The following is a 17,886-nucleotide window of genomic DNA, read 5'->3' as shown; positions in this document are numbered from 1 at the left end:
TCTTTATCAGTGGAGTTGAGGTTGTAGAACATCCATCATATTTATTCTTCATGCAAGTTGGAATATTCCTAACCCGAAATTCAAAATACTCCAGCATCTGAAATTTTGAGCACTGATATGACACCACAAGTACAAAAATCCACATCTGACTTCATGTGATGGGTTACAGTCAGAACTCAGGCACACCACACACAGAGGACATACATACATGGACAACTTCAGCTGAACCCCTTGCCGACATCAACTGCTAGCCACGTGGGCAAAGCATCTTGGGTGGTTAGCACAGTCAGGCCTTCAGATGTCTGGAGCCCCAACTATCTGACCCCATGGGAAACCCCAAGTAAGAACATCTCATGTGAGCCCAGTCAACCTGGGGAACTATATGAACTATAATAAATTATTGGCAAGAAAGAAAGGAAGGAAGGAAGGACTCAGACACACTAAAATAGTGTTCAAAATTAACTTTTGGAATGTGTATGAGGTGTATATAAAATATAGATGAATTTTTGGGTTTAGACTTGACTTTCATCCCAAAGATATCTTATTTTGCATATGTGAATATTCCAAAATGAAAAAAAAAAAAATCCAAACTTCTGGTCCTAAACACTTCAGATAAGGTTTCATTGTGTTTCATTGTTTTTTTCAGTCTCCTTCCTTTGGGTCTTCTAGAACCCTGCATGTCAGCATACGAATCTCAGCTGGAAGAGGAACAGGAAAGCCACAGACAGTGTCCCATGACTGGACCCAGGCTGCTCCTCTGCTGTAGCTGCAAGCTTCTGAGGAGGCCTGCGAGCCTTTCTTGGTTTCTTGGGAGCAGTGTCCTCACGGGTAGAAACCAGGCAGAAACAAAGGTGGCACACTAGGATCTCAGTGGTTCTTAAGAGAGTGAGAAGAGTATTGTGTCCGGTTTTGGAAATTGCTTTTATAGGACTTCAAGAGTACAGTAGTCCCTCCTTATCAGTGGCTTCACTTTGAGATTTCAGTTATTGGTAGTCAGGTGTAATCCAAAATATTACAATTTCATGCTGAGTAGCATGATGAAATCTCACACCATCTCTCCTACCCAGGCCATGAATTGTCTGTTTGTCCAGCATATCCCCATCATATATGCCACCTGCCCAGGAGACATTTAGTAGATGCCTTGATTAGTATAATAACTGTCATGGTTTCCCAGTGCCTGTGTGTTCAAATAATGCCTGTTTTCCTTATTCATGGCCCCAAAGCGTCAGAGTGGTGATACTGGCATTTATATTACAGCATATTGTTACACTTGTTCTATTTTATTAGTAATTGTTTACCTCTTACTGATTAATTCACTGATGAGGTCACAGTCCTCACCAATTGTTGCCCCAAAGCCCCACCTCTGTACACCTAATACTTTGTGGAACATTTCAGAACTGGAACTAAACCATAATAATAATAATAATATATGTAGAAAATACAACACCCATACACAAACACACACACATACACACACATACTCGTTTTGGTACTATCCATGGTCTTGGAACATATCCCCCATGGTTAACAGTGGACTACTATACTTATGTGTGCTTCTTTCTCCCAAGGATCCTACCTAATCCTTGGTAGGATTGGTTCCATCCCAAAGTCATTCATCTTTATCTGCAGCCAGTGTGGTATAATACAGTTAAAAGCAAAGACCCATTGCCACCTTCCTGAGCAAGAAGCCCAGCTCTATGACTTCTTAGGGCAGTTATTTATCTTACCTGGGTCACTGTTTCCCCAACTATAAGGTAGGGAAGGTAAGAGTCTCTGCCCCACAGGGATAGAGCAAAGTGAGCAGGTAAATAGGTATATGGACAGCACCTATTAGTGCCTGTCTGAGTCTGAGCTGTGTGAGCATTTGCTATTAATGACTGGGTGATGATTGAAAAGTACAGTTGGGCCTTGTGATCATCTCAAGACCAGTCATTGTAGCCAGGGTAGAGCTGGATCCCAGGCCTTTTCCGGTGGTCAAGAGAGAGAAGTACATGGTATGCAGCTCCACTGGAAGTCCATAGTTTGAATAGGAGATGATCCAGGTCTTCCCCAACAACAGGGTGCTGTTACTAAAGAATGGAGACACAGGCAGAGAGAAACAGCCTGTGCTCAGTATCATGTGTGGTGGGCATCTGGTGTGAGCCGGAAAGCATACCAGGAGCTGCATGCTTAGGCATCTTAATTCCAGGGCTTGGGTACTATTTCACTGAGGAGGAAACTGAGACCCAGTGTGGTTCAGTGCCCTCCCCAGCTCACCCTGCAAGGGAGTGGCAGAGTCACATCTGAATTGAGCATTTTTTAACTCAGGTTGTCTCTAGGGCTGCAGGTATGGCTAAGTGGTAGAGCATTTCACTAGCATGCAAAGCCCTGGTTTCTGTCTCCATCAATAATAATAATAATAATAATAATAATGAAAGGAAGGGAGAGAGAAGACTTGCCTTTTTTCCTTTATGTTGCATTTTGCATCCTTCTTACTGATATTCTTTAAAAAAAAAAAAAAACTTTGTGATGTGATATTTGCACTAAAAACGGATCCAGGCCTGCACACCTCTGAGAAAGGGAAGCTTCAACCAAATGCAGAGAACAAAGAAGATAAGGCTTGGCTTTAGAGCTTTCGAGAGCCCAAATTCTGATGGAATAAAGCTAGATTTGAAGTTTTCAGGGGCAGTTTTCACTGTATGAAGTTTTGGTCTTAAGCTCTGTCACTAGAAGCAAATTCTCCCCAAATCATAGCATCTCTCCCAAGTTGTTTGAGCACCTCTTGCCCTTCTGGGTCTGCAGCTGTTAAGTGATTGAGACAGAACTGGCATCCGTCTCATTCCCAGGGTCGCCTCGGTGCTCACAACAGCTGCCTGCAGTGAGCCCTCTATAAATATTTAATTGAGCACAAATGGATATTCCCCAAAGCCAACTTGTCCAGAAAGTCCTTCCAAGATTACCCATTGTCGCCTTAATTTCCCCAGGTTCCATGGTTAGTATGATTGACTCTGGCATGGTGGTGAGAGCTACAGGGAAGCCACCATGCTTACCTCCTAGAGGGCTGTGGAAGCTGCCTTGCTGGGAAGGGGTCGTGAGTACTTGATTGCACCCAATGGCCTAAGAGGGAGGGAGAGATTGATTCAAGAGAAACTTAGGATCAACAGGATTTGGTGAAGCCAAAATTTTTAACTTCATTAGTGGCACTATTAGTTAGCACGGAAAGCATTCTGTGCTCATGATTCTCACCTCCTGTGCTTTGTGTGCTTGAAGGAAGGTCAGAGATATTTTCCCTTAGTTCTTAGACTTCCTCTATAGCCTCATCATAATGTTAATTCCTCTTCATACATACTGATTAGTATCTGGGGGGAACATTGTCACTTTAACTGTCTTAAAAATCTGTGTTCTTTTCCCATTTCTGCCTCTGTTTTAAGAAATATTGATATTTACTGAAAAGACTTGACAACTGCATTGCAATTTGTACACTGAAAATTGACAGCATTATTCCCTCTTGAAGTCTTTGATATTATTTGAATAATTTTGCTTTGAATTTATTAGAAAATAGGACATTCATTTGAGTTTGGGTTAGTAAAATATATTCAAGGAAGCAAATTGGTCCATTCTGATAAAAGATGAGAAACTTCTCATGCAAATATTTGTAGAGGAAATTCAGCCTTATGACAGCAACTGTTTTCTTCTAATAGCACTATAAGGTGTTTGTTTGGTGGGAGAGCAGGAAGATGATTTTTCAGGGTTCTTTTTAGTGTTGTTTTGTTTTTCACTTTTCTGTCCATTTTCTACTAAGTAATACAAAAAGGAAATACCTTTCTCCTACAACTAAGATGATAGTAAGATAAATCAAACAGGCAAATACTTGTCTTGACTAATTTTCTGTCATTAATCTTGTTAAATTTCGAGAAGAAAGTTTTAAGAATGGCCTGCAACCGCAAGAGAACCAACACCTGCTGCTGGGGTAAAGACGTTTTAGGCAATGGAAGGATTTATCATAGTTTGTTGTGCTTTCTTTACGTTTTCAGTAAACAACAAGGTCAAAATTATTATACTTTTAAAAATAAACCTGTGTGTAAAATCCTCCCTGCTGGAATGGCAAGCCATTTTTTGCTGGCCCACATTTCTCCCCTAATTTGACAGTGTTTCCTGGTAGGCAAGACTTCTGGACCCTGGGCCCTGGGCTTTGAAGGAGGACCCTGATGAAGACAGGTAAGAAGGAAGGTCAGTGGATGCAGGTTTTAGGGTGTGAATCAAATGTCCCTGTGACCAATATTGTTCCCATGAGGCATTCCTCCAGAGCTTACAGAGACTATGACTGTGCAGTATGGAAAAACAAATCCAATCTGTGGTTGTTGATGAGCAAAATTTTCAGGTGACACCCTTCCAAGAGTTCTCTGTATGGGGACAGTCAGGAGAAGGGAAACCACTATGGCTCTGCCTTTCCTTTCATACCATTAAATATGCTGCTTTTTATGCCAGCCACTTTTGAGTCCCTGGAAGCTTTTACTCCTACCTCAGCAGCTTGCTCAATCTTTCTTTGATATCCATACTGTCCAGCAGAGTTGAGTGAAATCTGTGAGACTGACTCCTTGAAATACAACTCACCTCATTAGTCATCACTCAGAATTTATCATTAGAGCTAGAAAAATTGATTACTGTAAACAAACCTTCCATAGAACTATATACTCCTTAGTCTATGTATCTTGAGAACTTCCTGGAAAGTCTCTAAATGGACTTGGGCCTTCAAAAGTATTCAGTCTGTTTGATCATAATAGAGAGATTATTTCATGTGATCTCAGGTTGTGGAGATCTCCACTAGGGACATAGCTCAGTGGTAGAAAGCTTGTCTAGCATGCATGAGGCCCTAGGTTCAATCCCCAACATCACAAAAAATAAAGAAATAAAAGGGATTTCTTTCTCTCCCTCCTCTCTCTTTCTTCTTGCTTTGTCCTTCTCTCCCTCCCTTCAACCTCTGGGCAGTCTAAGCCCTATTATTATTTATGTTTATAAACTTCTAAGATACTTGGATTTTTAACCCATAAAAACCCAAATGCTACAGCCTAAACTGATGTGTGCTTTTATCAGAGCAACAGACTTTTGAGTTATTAGCATAACAAAAGCTAATTTGAGCCATTGTATGATGTGATGCAGTGGCATGAGGCAACTCTCATTTTATTTCATATGCAGTTATGCCATTGATTAGGTAGCAGGTCAATCATAGTTCTTAACCAAGAATCTCTTAGATCCATAACTGTGGCCTTTGTAATAACCTAACTAAATAGCCAACACAATATCTAAACACATAGATTCTTAGTACGTATGCTTTCTGCCCACCTCATTTTCTCTTATTGAAGAGGATCAAAAGACATTTCCCTGCCATTGAGAACTATAGACTCTAGGTGCCATGGTTAATGAGAATGCGTCATTCACAAACTTACATAAGACCATGGCACTGTACAAATGTATCATGTCAGTACTGAAGCAGTGGTACAAGATTGGAGGGACATCTGAAGAAAAGATTGAAGCCAGCCCTTGCCCAAGTGGGAAATTCAGATGGTAGTTAAGAGGGAAAGCAGCCCAGGTGGGTGGGATGGCATGACAAAGGCATGGAGGCAGGAGGCAGTGAATTGTATGTGGGTGCTGGTGCCACGCAAGCGGGTAAGCTGGGTGGACCAGCTTGACTACATTGGGGCATACCAAGAGCTACCTGCACCTATGATTCCCTCTGCTTCCCCTGACCGCTTCCCACACATCCCTCTGGTCTTAACTCAGCCATCTTCCCTGGGGCTGACACCCTCCTCCAGCCAGGTCTATGCCAGGTGTCTTCCCCTGGGCTGTTACAGTATTCTGTCTGTCTTGCGCATCATTCACACATAAGATTGTGGTGTGGTAGTCATCAGACTCCAGGTTCCTGAAGGATGGAGACCAGGTCTAGCACTTGGCTTAAGCCAAATAGTAGCTGGCACTTAGGGGTACTCAGTGCAGATTTGATGGAGGCAGAATAAAGGGAGATAGATAAATGCTGTTATGCAGGTAGAAGAGATGTGCGCAAGACCCAGAACTGTGACTGAGCTCTTACATGGGGCTTGAACACCAGCCCTCCCCATGGCCCTGTAATGAGACCTCCATTCCTTTTGCTTTCTCTTGTAAAGCAGGAAAAACTCTACCTATATCCTTTGGGGGTAGATAGTAATGCCTCTGCTGAGTTAAAATAAATAAGGCAGCCAGAGCAAGTTTAGCAATCTGGGTAAAGGTAGCACAGAAACACCAAGACTCATTTAAATGCTGGTTATTCATTTGAAAATTCTTTCACTGCCATTTTGACAGCTAAGGAGTAGTGTTGCTGGTCTGTTTTACTTATTTCTTTATTCACTTGTGTGCTTATTTATTTTTGATCTCTTGGGTTCCCTTCCCCACCCCAGCCCCTCCACCCAAGACTTTTCTCATAGAATTCATCATTCCATTCTGATTTCCTAGAGATAAATCATAAGAAAAGACAATTTGAAAGTAGAGCTTCTCTAATGAAAAGCTTCTCAGTAATGCTGATAAAAAGAAGAAAGTGAGGTCAGTATTGACCAGATGACAACTGTTATGGAAATATGTTTGGGAGGGGTTCCCCATAAAAATGATAATACCCTTTTAAGAGGGTGCCCCACCCATCAGCTTTTTCCATGTGAAATAGTTACAGCCTGAGCCCAGGATGGTAGAGCCAAGAAGCCTGGCTCTGCAATCTTGGCTCCAAATCCTCTTCTCCGTGTGGCCTTCTATAAATTGTTCAGCCCTCTGAACTTCTTTTTCCCCATTTATAAACTGCAGATTACACTACCTGTCTGACTCTTGGCAGGATTCGGCAGTTAACATTCCTGAGGGCCCCCTGATATAGAAAGCACAGAACAAATGTAGGTGTTAATCTTAAGAAGTGCTTTCTACATGAACAGCTGGAGAATGAATTTAAATTTTACATTTTTTTTTTTTTGTTGTTGTTGTTGTAGTTCATTAACTACAGAAGTAACAGCTGGGCTTTTTGCTGTCAGAACCTCCTTACCTAAGAACAATTAGCATTATTAATATAAATAAAATGGAAGAATTCTGGGTAGGGATGAAGGCAGACAAGTCTTCATTTCAACAGCAATGCAAGAGAGCTGTAGGCAGCTGAGGTTCTCAGATCTGTGTGGTCAACATTAGGGCAGGAGTTGTAATTAAAATACCAGTTTCGATTTCTCCTGTTCCACCAGTAGGTCCCCCCGATGCCCTTTGGAAACAGTTTGTCCTCCTGGCCTTTCCCTTTGGCCCTTCTGCCTTCTCAGAATTCCTGGCCAGCCACTCCTCTCTCCCTCAAATCCAACCACTGCCTTCCCTCCCCTCTCCTCCCCTTTCCCCTGCTTTGCCAAAAGGTGTCTGAGAGTTGCCCTTCTCACTGTCCCTCTCTCTGTCTAGCAAACACCAGTCCCTGTTCTTGACACCCCAACACAGCAGCATTTTTAGCACTTTTGGGGACCCATTCAAATTCTACATCCTCCCATGTCTCATCATCAGCATTTGGCATCATTGATCGCCCCCGGGCAGACACCCCTGAGGCTGAGCACTACAAGATAGCCTACCTCTTCCAAATGTCTCCTCCCCCGTCTTCTGTGCAGCCTCTTTTGACCCCTCCTGGGAGATTTCCTTGGTGCAGGATCTGGCATGTTAATGGTTCCAAAAATGCCATTCCCTGTCCTTACCCAGAGGAAGGTTAGGAGTAGACCTGGAGGGAAGTGTTGAATTTATAGGGAAAATGGCAGGACAGAAAGCCCATCCCTGGAGCAGAGCTCTGGCTTGGCCAAGTAGAGTCTGGCTTCAGACTATTCCAGAATCCTGATCTCTGCCGCACATAGGGGTCTCTAGAAAGGGCTTCATCAATCATGACTGACTTCATATAAAACTTGTGTTTATAATTCTTTATTAGTTCTTTTTTTTTTTTTTTTTTTGCACATAATCTCTGATCATTCTATAGCAATCATCCCAATCCCCAGCAATCTCTTCCCCTCTCCCCTCCACCCCTACCTTCCCATCTTTCTATCTCCCAGCCAGCTCCATTTGTTATTTGGGACACTCTGTAGACCCTTTACATCTGGAAATGTATATTGTTCTACACTGGTAAATTGTCTTGATTTGTTTCAAGATCATTATTTGTTTCACTCTTACTTTTCCTCTGTTCTCTTTTTCTGAAAATCCTATTTAGTTGATTATTTGGGCTTTTACCTTCATGTTTCCAAATAAATTATTGTGATTGTTGATTTTTTTCCCCTTACAGACATTATCTGTTGGCTTCCTTTTATTCAAAATGAGTGCTTTGTTCTTTTTTTCTGCCCACCCCTCTATTCTTTACTACTCTATTGTTATATTTTAATTGTTGAGTAGCTCAGTATTCAGCATTACATTTTCATGACTGATGGTGTTCATTCTATTATACCACAATTATTTTTGCTCTTCTATACCATTATCATTTGTTGACTGTAGTCCATAATAAATGCATTTTTTCTCCTTTTTCTTAGTTGTCTATGTATTTATCACTAACTTTACCCTAAAATCTACCTCAGTTGTCTAAATTGCTTCCCAAGGCTTTCAGATCCTCCCCACCCCACCCCGCCTCCAGATTAGTCAAGCAGTCATGTCTTCCTAAAGCAGTCTCTCTAGAAGCTTCTAGCCTGACCCAGTCTGGGTAAGTAGGAAGGTCAGCACCCAACATCTTCCTTCATACTCATCTGGAGGATTCTGTTAGCCAGTCTCCTGAGTTAGAGCCTGTTTTCTGACAAAACTTTTTTGTTTGATGAAGCAGAATATTTATTTATTTATTTAGAGACAGGGTCCTCCTATGTTGCCTAGGTTGGTCTTAAGCTCCTAGGCTCAAAGATCCTCCTGTCTAAACCTCCTGAGTAGCTGGGCTACAAGGACATGCCACCAGTCCTGAATGGATAAAGCAAAATCTTAGTTCATTTTCAGAGAAATTGCCTAGAAACAAGTATTTTGTAGCCAAGCATATCTGAAAATATCTTTGGTCTGTCTTCAAAATTAATATTGTAGCCAATACATCTTTCTAGATTGGAAATAATTTTTCTTCAGAATTTTGAAGGTTTGGGCGGATGATATAACTCAGTGGTAGATCACTTGCCTAGCATACCCAAGGCTTTGGGTTCAATTTGAAGTCTCACACACACACACACACACACACACACACACAGAGAGAGAAAATGCAAGGAATTTTGAAGATTTACAGTGTTATGTGAGAAACCAAGAGCTATTCTGACTCCCAGTTGTGTTTGTGTTTGTTCTGTCTGGAAAGTAGCTCTGGCCTTCCTTTGATCCCAGTGGTCTGAAACTTCATGTAAGGTAGATGCAGTAGTTTGGATAAGCATCCCCAAAACACCCATATTGAAAAGGCTTGGTCACCTGTGGTGCTATTGGTGGGAGGTGTGGAAATTTAATGGGGTGTGGCCTAGTGGGAGCAAGTGGTCACTGGAGGCATGCCCTTGAAGGGGATATTGGGCTCTTTCTGCTCTCTTTGCTTCCCAGCCACCATGAGGTGATCTTTTCTACCATAATATCCAACATCACAGGTTCAAGTGACCATTGACAGAAACCTCTGAAACTGTGAACCAAAATAAACCTTTCCTCTATATGTTTGTTTTCCCAGGTATTTTGTTATAGCAATGGAAAGCTGAATAACACAATGGATTTAGACCCATTCATTATATAGAGCATCCTTTTAGTCAGGAAATACATTTGCTTCTACTCTGATAATTTTTCTGATTTATTTTCAGATAATTATTTGCTCTGCTCCATTTTTTTCTGTATTCTTTTTTGGGAAATCTCCTGAGCGGTCTTTTCATTTTCTCATCTTCCTTCTAGTTTTTGTTTGTTTGTTTTGTTTTCTTGCCTACATTTTTTTGCTCAATTTTCTGGTAAATTTCCTCAATGCAGTCTTTTTTTTTTTTTTTTTTTGCATTGCTGGGTATCAAACCCAGGGCCTTGTGCTTGCAAGGCAAGCACTCTACCCACTGAGCTATCTCCCCAGCCCTCAATGCAGTCTTAAAAACATCTTTTAGTTGGGTGCAGTGGTAATTCCAGCTACTCGGGAGGCTGAGGCAGGAGGATCTCTTGAGTCCAGGGATTCTGGACTAGCCTGGGCAATGAGCAAGACTCCATTCCAAAATAATAATAATAATAAATCTTCTCTTGAATTTTGAGCCTGATTTACTCTTTTCCATTTTAAAAATCTCTTGATTTTTCAGATTTTCCTTTTTTTTTTTTTTTTTTTTTTTTAATAATACCCAGTTGTTTTTTCTATGGTATCTTTCCTTAGCTCTGTGTCTAAGGGTATTAAATGTGGTTTATGTGAAAGTTTTGTTTTTTAAATTCTCTTACCTTGGCTTGTTCTGTTTCAAGTTCCTTTTTCTTTTTTTCTATTTGTTCTGATTTTGACCTATTATGTATATGATTTTCCTCATTATCTGTTTGATAATTCTTGGTTTTCTGCTTCTGTTTAAAAGTGGGGGCCTAAAGAACAAAGTGGGAGTTTTGAGAGCATAGTTAGAGCTTAACTATAGTTGGCTGTATCACTATGGGCTAACCTGACAAGGCCATTTAGCTGGGAAATCTCTGACATACAAAGGAGACTCCTCAGTCTCACCACTGGGAGAAAATAGGATTGATTGACCATGCAATAGGGGCAGAGCAGGGCAGAGCAGGGGTCCCCAAGTTCATCATGCGTACATTTGTTTTTCAGCATCTTGACCCACCCTTCACAGGGCCTGAGACCTTCAGTCCAGGGACCTTCTTCCCCAGTTGGGTTGGGTAACTGCCAAATGCTGAGGAATGGGGAGGGGGTGGGGCACCAGCCTTTTCCCAGGCAGAGGGTAATCAACCCACACTTCTGTGCAGGTGGAGGCTTCTGCAAGTGTAAATTTGGTTCATTCTCAGCTCTGACGAGGGCTTCCGATATGTTCTAACACTGTTCCATCTGCCTTCCAGGTTCCAGAATTTGCTCCTTCTCACCTCTTTCCTGTTGTTTTAGCACTCATGAACTTACTCCATTTTTGAAAGGGGCCTGGAAAAGAAGCAGAAGAGTGTACAAACCACCCATCCCTTCAGAAACCAATAAGTCTTCCAGGACTGCGACTGCTTTGTGTCGTTTATCAAACTCCAGCCACTGCAGTCCCCAAACCTCCATAGAACAGCCTTTCTTGAAAATAATTCCTGAGGGCTTTTATGATATTCCAGTCACTCTGAGCAGTGCATTGCTCCCTCCCCTGCAAGTCCAACTTACCTGACTGATTTTGCCTTTATTGTTCCTTTAAGGACCCTCAGTTGAGTTGATTTTAATAGGACCTCATCTTGCCTTATTGGGCATGATTTTGTTATTCTGCAACGTGTTCTGTTGCTATTTAACACTTATTAGAAATCAATGGTTTCTTTTAAAAGTTGAATTATACAGAATTCTTTCCTAGTAAGCTGCTGATCCAAAATAATGGGTAGTAATTCCAATTAATTAGCTCAATTCTCTACTCTCCGTCAAGACACTGTCATTTCATTGACACTACAGCTCTTCTTTGAGTCATAATGACATTACTTGTTAGGACAAGTTAGCTGTTACCTTTTGCTTGTTAATACAAATGTTTCATGTATTGTTGTAACTGAATGTTTTTTGGCCCTTGGCCCAAACTTTTGCTTACTGCCCTCTTGCAGACCCGGTGCAAATTATAAATGTTTTTTGCCAATCCAGTTCTGCTTTGAGCCATTTCCTAGTTCTGTTTGATTATTCAGTATAGCGATATTAATTGTAGAAGGCAATGCCCTCTAAGTGCCCTCGGAGACTCTTTTGACTGTAGACAGGTATTTGCAAGATGGAAGCCCAACAGACAGTGGTCAGACGGTGACAAAAAAAGTTTTGGGGATCTCTGACCGCTAAGTGCCAGAGTAACATTAAACCCAACTCTGGCTTTCAGGTTGTATATAATAATCCCCTAAGAGGGGGCGTCTCCTTCCTTCAGCCTTTCTCACCTCAACTAGTATTACAAATCTCAAATGTTTGCTGTGACTAGCAAAGCAATCAAAGAGGATCAGTAGTAGACACTAAAAATCAAGTGGTCCCGCCATGCAGCCTATGGATATAAACAGGAATTAAATGCTTTCCCTTAGTCCAGGTTGAGGAGGTACCATTAACCGCCTCAGCTAACACAGGGAGGCAACTCTGACCTACAAGCCAAAGCCCTGCTGAGGGCCTGCCACTATCCTCAAGGTAAGGATGGGTTTTGCAGTTTTAAAGTGTGGCTCTATAAAAAATTAAGATGAAAAAGAGGAGGAGGAGAGAGGGGGAAAGGAATCAAAAGAAGAATGAGAAAGAGACTGTATGTGATCTATACTGCCTGTCTCTGTATGACTAGGTTCATAGACCTATGGTCCAAAGACCCCACTGGGTTGGCCTTATTCCTTTCCTGACCCACATGCGCCTTCTTAAATCAGGGAAATTACTCCAAGTCTGTGGCTTTATCAATTAAATATGTGTGTGTTTGTGTGCAATTTTAGAAAAAAAAAATTATAAGTAGATCTGAATTGCCATTTCTCAAGTTCATGACATCTGAGATTATTTTCAATACAAAGGACATATTGAAATATGTTTAGAGTGGCATAGACTAAATCCCTAGCCACACATGAAAAAAAATCACAAAATTATAAACAGTGTTGTGCTAATCCTTTGGCTTAGATGGTGCTACTGTCATGAAAATAACTGTGGAATTTATGTCTATTTGTAAAGTAAGAAATGTAGATAAAAGTGAAATGAAATGGGCTGGGGTTGTAGCTTAGTGGTGGAGGGCTTGCCTAGCATATGTGAGGCACTGTGTTCAATTCTCAGCACCACATATAAATAAAGGTCTGTCAACAACTATGAAGATTTTTTTAAAAAAAGTGAAGTGAATACCTGCCTGTGAAATACAAATATCCTTTCATTTACTGAAAGCCTAATCAAAGAAAAGTTCACAATTAACTGATTAACTTTATAATAAAATGCATTTTTTAAAAGAATAATGACTTAACCAGTTATCCTCCTTAAGTCTTTATCCCTAAGAAATTATGAGGTTATCATTATTCTAGGCTATCACATTATAAAACATTTTCAATTTCCATACTCCAGAACATCCACATCTGTTCCAAAAATTTAGCTCTGATCCTATCTTTCCCTTGCTTTGCAACTTTCAGCTCTATATAACTTGTCAGATTGATCTACTCAACATTAAGGAGTTAAACCAAATAAGCATAATATCAAACACTCTGTTTTGCATTAATATGAAAGTCATTGGAAAATTGTTGTTTATATTGTTCAGCATATTGTGGTAATTCTCTCATTGTTACAGGACTTTTTCATATTTGCCTTGATTTCTTTGACAGAGTTGGCACATTGATAAACTGAATATTCCTCCAATAGTCAAATATTTCCCTTTGTTATCAATAGGTGATTGGACAGCATATTCAGATAATAGATCGAAAAGAATGTTTGTGCCTGGCACAGAGGTACACACCTGTTAATCCCAATGACTCAGGAGGCTAAGGCAGGAAGATTGAAAGTTCAAGTCCAGCCTGTGCAACTTTGCAAGACCTTGTTTCAAAATTATTAAAAAAAAAAAAAAAGGACTGGGAATGTTGCTCAGTATTAACAGTGCCAGTGGGTTCAATCCCCAGCATCATAAAAAAATAATAAAGCTTGTGAGACCAGTTTGTATCTCCAGCATACAGCCTATTTTAAAATTTAACCCTCCTTGGAACTTTCTAGTTTATAAAGTACTTTCATGTTGATATCTTATTATTACTCATTATAACCTTTTGAGCTTCTGTTAGAAACAAATATATATATATATACACATATATACATATATACATACATATATACATATATACATACATATATATATACATAAAATATTGATGCTCATCTTAAATGGTACCTGGGACTTGCATAGTCAAATGACTAACTTAATGTTCTGTTCTTACCTTTGATCCCACTGTGACTGGTCCAGGGAACACACAGACTTGTTCTGTGTTCACAGAATTTATCTCCAGCTGATAAATCAAACTCATTCTGAGGATGAGCACTGACATCAAACATATCATACGTTTACATTTCTTTCCTTGCTAAAAAAATTCAACTATATTGTGTTGTGGGATGGCAGATTATAGAAATCCATAGTCAACATTAAGCTAGTGATATTGTTTATAACAAATGAGAAAATAAGACAGAAAAGTAGATTTCAGTGAGAAACTGGTCTTGAAGCGTGTGAGCGTGTCCCGGAAAAATGTGCACTTGAGGAATCATGAGGGTCCGTACTATAGTCAACTTTGGGTGTTTAGGGAAGGAAACAGGACTCCTAATATTATGCCAGCCAAGTCAGAGGAGCACATGGTAGGAAGATGCTAATGTGCCCTCACTTAGCAGGGAACAAGCAATTAGTTATGCACCTTTTTAGCGGTTTAATCATCAGAGATTTATTAACAAGGCCCACTGTGACTGAGGAGGGAAGGGCACTTGTTCATGGGGGTGAATTGAATCATCATTTAGGATATGGAACGTATCCCCAAATGAAATGCATTGAATTGACCCTAAATATCCCAAAAGTACAAAAGGAAGGGGAAAATAAAAGGGGGGGGGGGGTCAAAAGACATTAATTCAAAATAACTGCCTTTATCAAGAGTGGTTTCAAAAAGAGCAATATGTTTGAAATCCCTGAAAGTTACCAAGTTCCTTTTATTAACCAATCTGTTCATTTCTACAGCCTTACTTCTGAATTTGTCATATTTTTTAAAGGGGTGGGGAACTTCCCTTTCAAAGTAGACCTAGAAAAGCTTGACAAAGCCCTGTTGCTCTAATGACAGTGTTAGGTGGGCCTGTCCTCCTGCAGTTAATGAGCTTCTCCCCTCCTGCAGGGAGAAAGCAGCCATCCCAAGCTTTGCAGTGAGGCCAGATGCTCCCAAGCAATTAGGAGCTGATTAAGTGTTTATCTTCTTTACAGGTGGGAAGGAAAGAATGAAAACGAAGTGGGAAGATGTAAAGAGACCGGCAAAGTTCACGTGACTGTGGATCTCAAATACTACAGACCAACTGAAGTGGTAAGGTCTCCCTCGTCGCCCAGCGTGTGGCCACAGTTGGCCACTGCCTGGGAAAATGCTCTCATGGAAGGCCTGCTGCCAACTTTCAAAGCTGTCTTTGAGCAGGCATTTACCAAACCAAAACACAGTGAATTAAATTTGCGATACCATTACCACCACAAAATCCATTGCTCTATTAAGGAAAACAAGTAAAACACACCCAAGGCAATGTTGATTTTAGAAACAGAGACTGATAACATGGGCACATCTCACCACATTAGTCTGCTCTGATGGTTGATCTCTAATAGTGACTTCGTAAGTCAGGTGCCCTGGACCTTCAGGGACTACGGGTTCCGGAGGATCATCTGACGCTCCAGCTGTGCCTAGGCATCCTCAAACATGTGCACTCATATACTCACATGCATACACACCCATACAAGGACATATACACACACACCTAAGTCATAAATAGTCTCTCATACACTAAAGTCTCATTTTGTGACCAATACACTACTACTACCACTATAATTTCTCCCCTTTCCTATGTATCCATATGGTGTGATGTGCATGATTCTATTATAGTACCTATTACAATCACATGTTTTCATGTCTTTCTTCCTTTACCAAACCCTGAATTCCTTGAGGATAGGAACTTAAAAAAAAAAAAAAAAGTGTAACAAGGTAGGTGTTTTATAAATATTGACTGATGGGTTGATGGATGGATAAATTTCTAAGTACAGAAGTCCCTGGATTAAGAAATAACTCATAGATCATTTGTGCCAATGGTATGTGTTGTTAGTGCATCATATCTTCTTTTCCTAAATTTATGAAAACATGTAGCTCAGCATTATTTCAATGTGGTCCATTCTCACTATGGTGACAAAACTCAAGGTCTTAAATATAGTAGAAATATACAAAGATAACAGGAAGCCACATCTTCAGACGGCAGCATTCGAAGGTAATAGTTGCCAAAGTGCACATTAACTGTGAAAATAGAATCCTTTTGAACCCCTTTCCCTGTTTTGAACCAATTTCCTTTCTGGTTATACAGCCTTTCAGAGATTAGAAAAACTGCCAGTGGAAAGAGAAGCTGAATGTGAATAAGTAGTCATTAACTACCCTTTAAAATGTGTTGGTTCAAATAGAAGAAAAAACTGTAGTTCGTGCTCTTGTACACACAGGAGGAGAGAAAAAGCAAAGGAAGCAGCCAGTGCTGGGGAGAGGCAGGGCTGTGCAGTCCTGCATTGTCCCGGCACAGGGAGTGGCCCAGGCTTTGACACAGCCAACAATTGTTCCTGGTGCTAATGGTGAGTGGGTGTGCCTAGAGAGGATGTGTCCTGTCCCTGGGGGAGGAAGATACCAGTCACACTGCTGCTGACACAGCACGGACTGCCTGTCTAGAGCCCCAAGCCACACTACCGTTTGTTTCCCCTATCCCCATGAGGTGCCACAAGGGCATCATTTTTCTGGAACATTGCAGATAACATACGTGCAAATTCATTTCTCTGCTAAAAACAAAAATGGTCATCTCAGAGTGGAAAATTAATGAAACCAATAGAAACCTGAGTGCTTACAACAGCTCAAATGTGGCTCTTTCTCTCACTTGACCTCAAAATAGTTTCAAAAGCTAGGAAGTCATTAAGAATGGCTTGTCTGTCATTCTCACTTAGGCAAGGTGTGGGATTGATAAGGACACTGAACAAAAGAATTTGCTGAACAGGAAAGGGACCCTAAGACTAACAAGACTTGTTCTTGAATCCCCATGGACCCCCCTTTCCTGCTGCAACACTGCACCCCTCCCCCGTTTCTTTTGTTCATTCAAGTGCTATCATCATACCTGTTCTGCAACTCGGTTGACACTAGCATTATTTGAACATAAGAGTGGTGTCTGATTTCATATGCCTGATTTTTTATTTTTACTTTTTTTACCCATTTAGTTCTCCTCTGAGATTTTCTTTGCCACCTGATTTTGGATCTTAAATTGTGTTTTATCTTCCTAAGCCTCCAGGCTGCATTAATTTCTTTCACTCCACTTCACCTTAGTATTCCACTGGGCATGCTTTTCTTGTATAGTGATGCTAAAATTCCTCACAATGAGATCTCCCAAAACTTGGATCACCATGATGATCTTCTGTGGAGTTGCCTCTGGGATAACTGTTCTATTAGTTAAAGGCATCTAGAATATTCCATCCTGCACAAGACAGAGATTTGTTTTCATTCTTCCTGGGATTCTATGAATGTTTGTTCTCCTGATCAGGTTTGGTTCTCTATAGCTTAAGGTCTTCAGCATATGGAGGCCCTCGAAGCTAAAAGCATAAATCAGGCCCAAGTGGTATAGTTAATTGGTAGAGCACATTTCCAATGTGCTCAAGCTCTGCATTCCATCCCCAGACCAAAAATCAAAAAAACATAAAACAAAAAAAAGCATAAGCTAAGTCTTTTTGCAATCAAATGATTCCAGAAATGACTGATAGAAAAAAAGTACCAAGAAGAAAATTTGAAAACAATAAAACATGGTGAGAACATCAGGTCTCAGAACACAGTATCTTAAAGCAAAATTAATAGGAATTAGAGCTTTATGTTATTTTTTGAATAAGCTTTAGCCTAGTCTTTATCAAGCCCCTCAGTTCAGTGAAGTCAAATACTTATCCAAAAGAGGCCATCAATGAGTCTATGTAGGAGATAGCTCTGCATGTGCTGAGAATTTTTTTCCTCATTGATTTAACCACTGCTAACCCTTAAATCTTGCTCTTGTTCCAACATGAAAAGTTTTTCTTCTGA

The 17,886-nt window shown here is 40.6% G+C and overlaps 1 protein-coding gene across 1 annotated transcript in view; it reads left to right on the top strand.

Annotated features, from left to right (window-relative positions):
- GMDS (GDP-mannose 4,6-dehydratase) overlaps positions 1-17,886 on the top strand; it is a 626,998-nt gene that overhangs the window by 513,058 nt on the left and 96,054 nt on the right. The window contains 1 exon segment of the mRNA XM_079148803.1: positions 15,030-15,126. Within this exon segment, the coding sequence (XP_079004929.1) occupies positions 15,030-15,126 (97 nt within the window).

Source organism: Sciurus vulgaris (genome assembly GCF_902686455.1).
Source record: "Sciurus vulgaris genome assembly, chromosome: 7".
NCBI lineage: Eukaryota > Metazoa > Chordata > Mammalia > Rodentia > Sciuridae > Sciurus > Sciurus vulgaris.
Note: the sequence above shows the minus strand (reverse complement) of the source record. Positions and strands in the feature narration are given on the sequence as shown.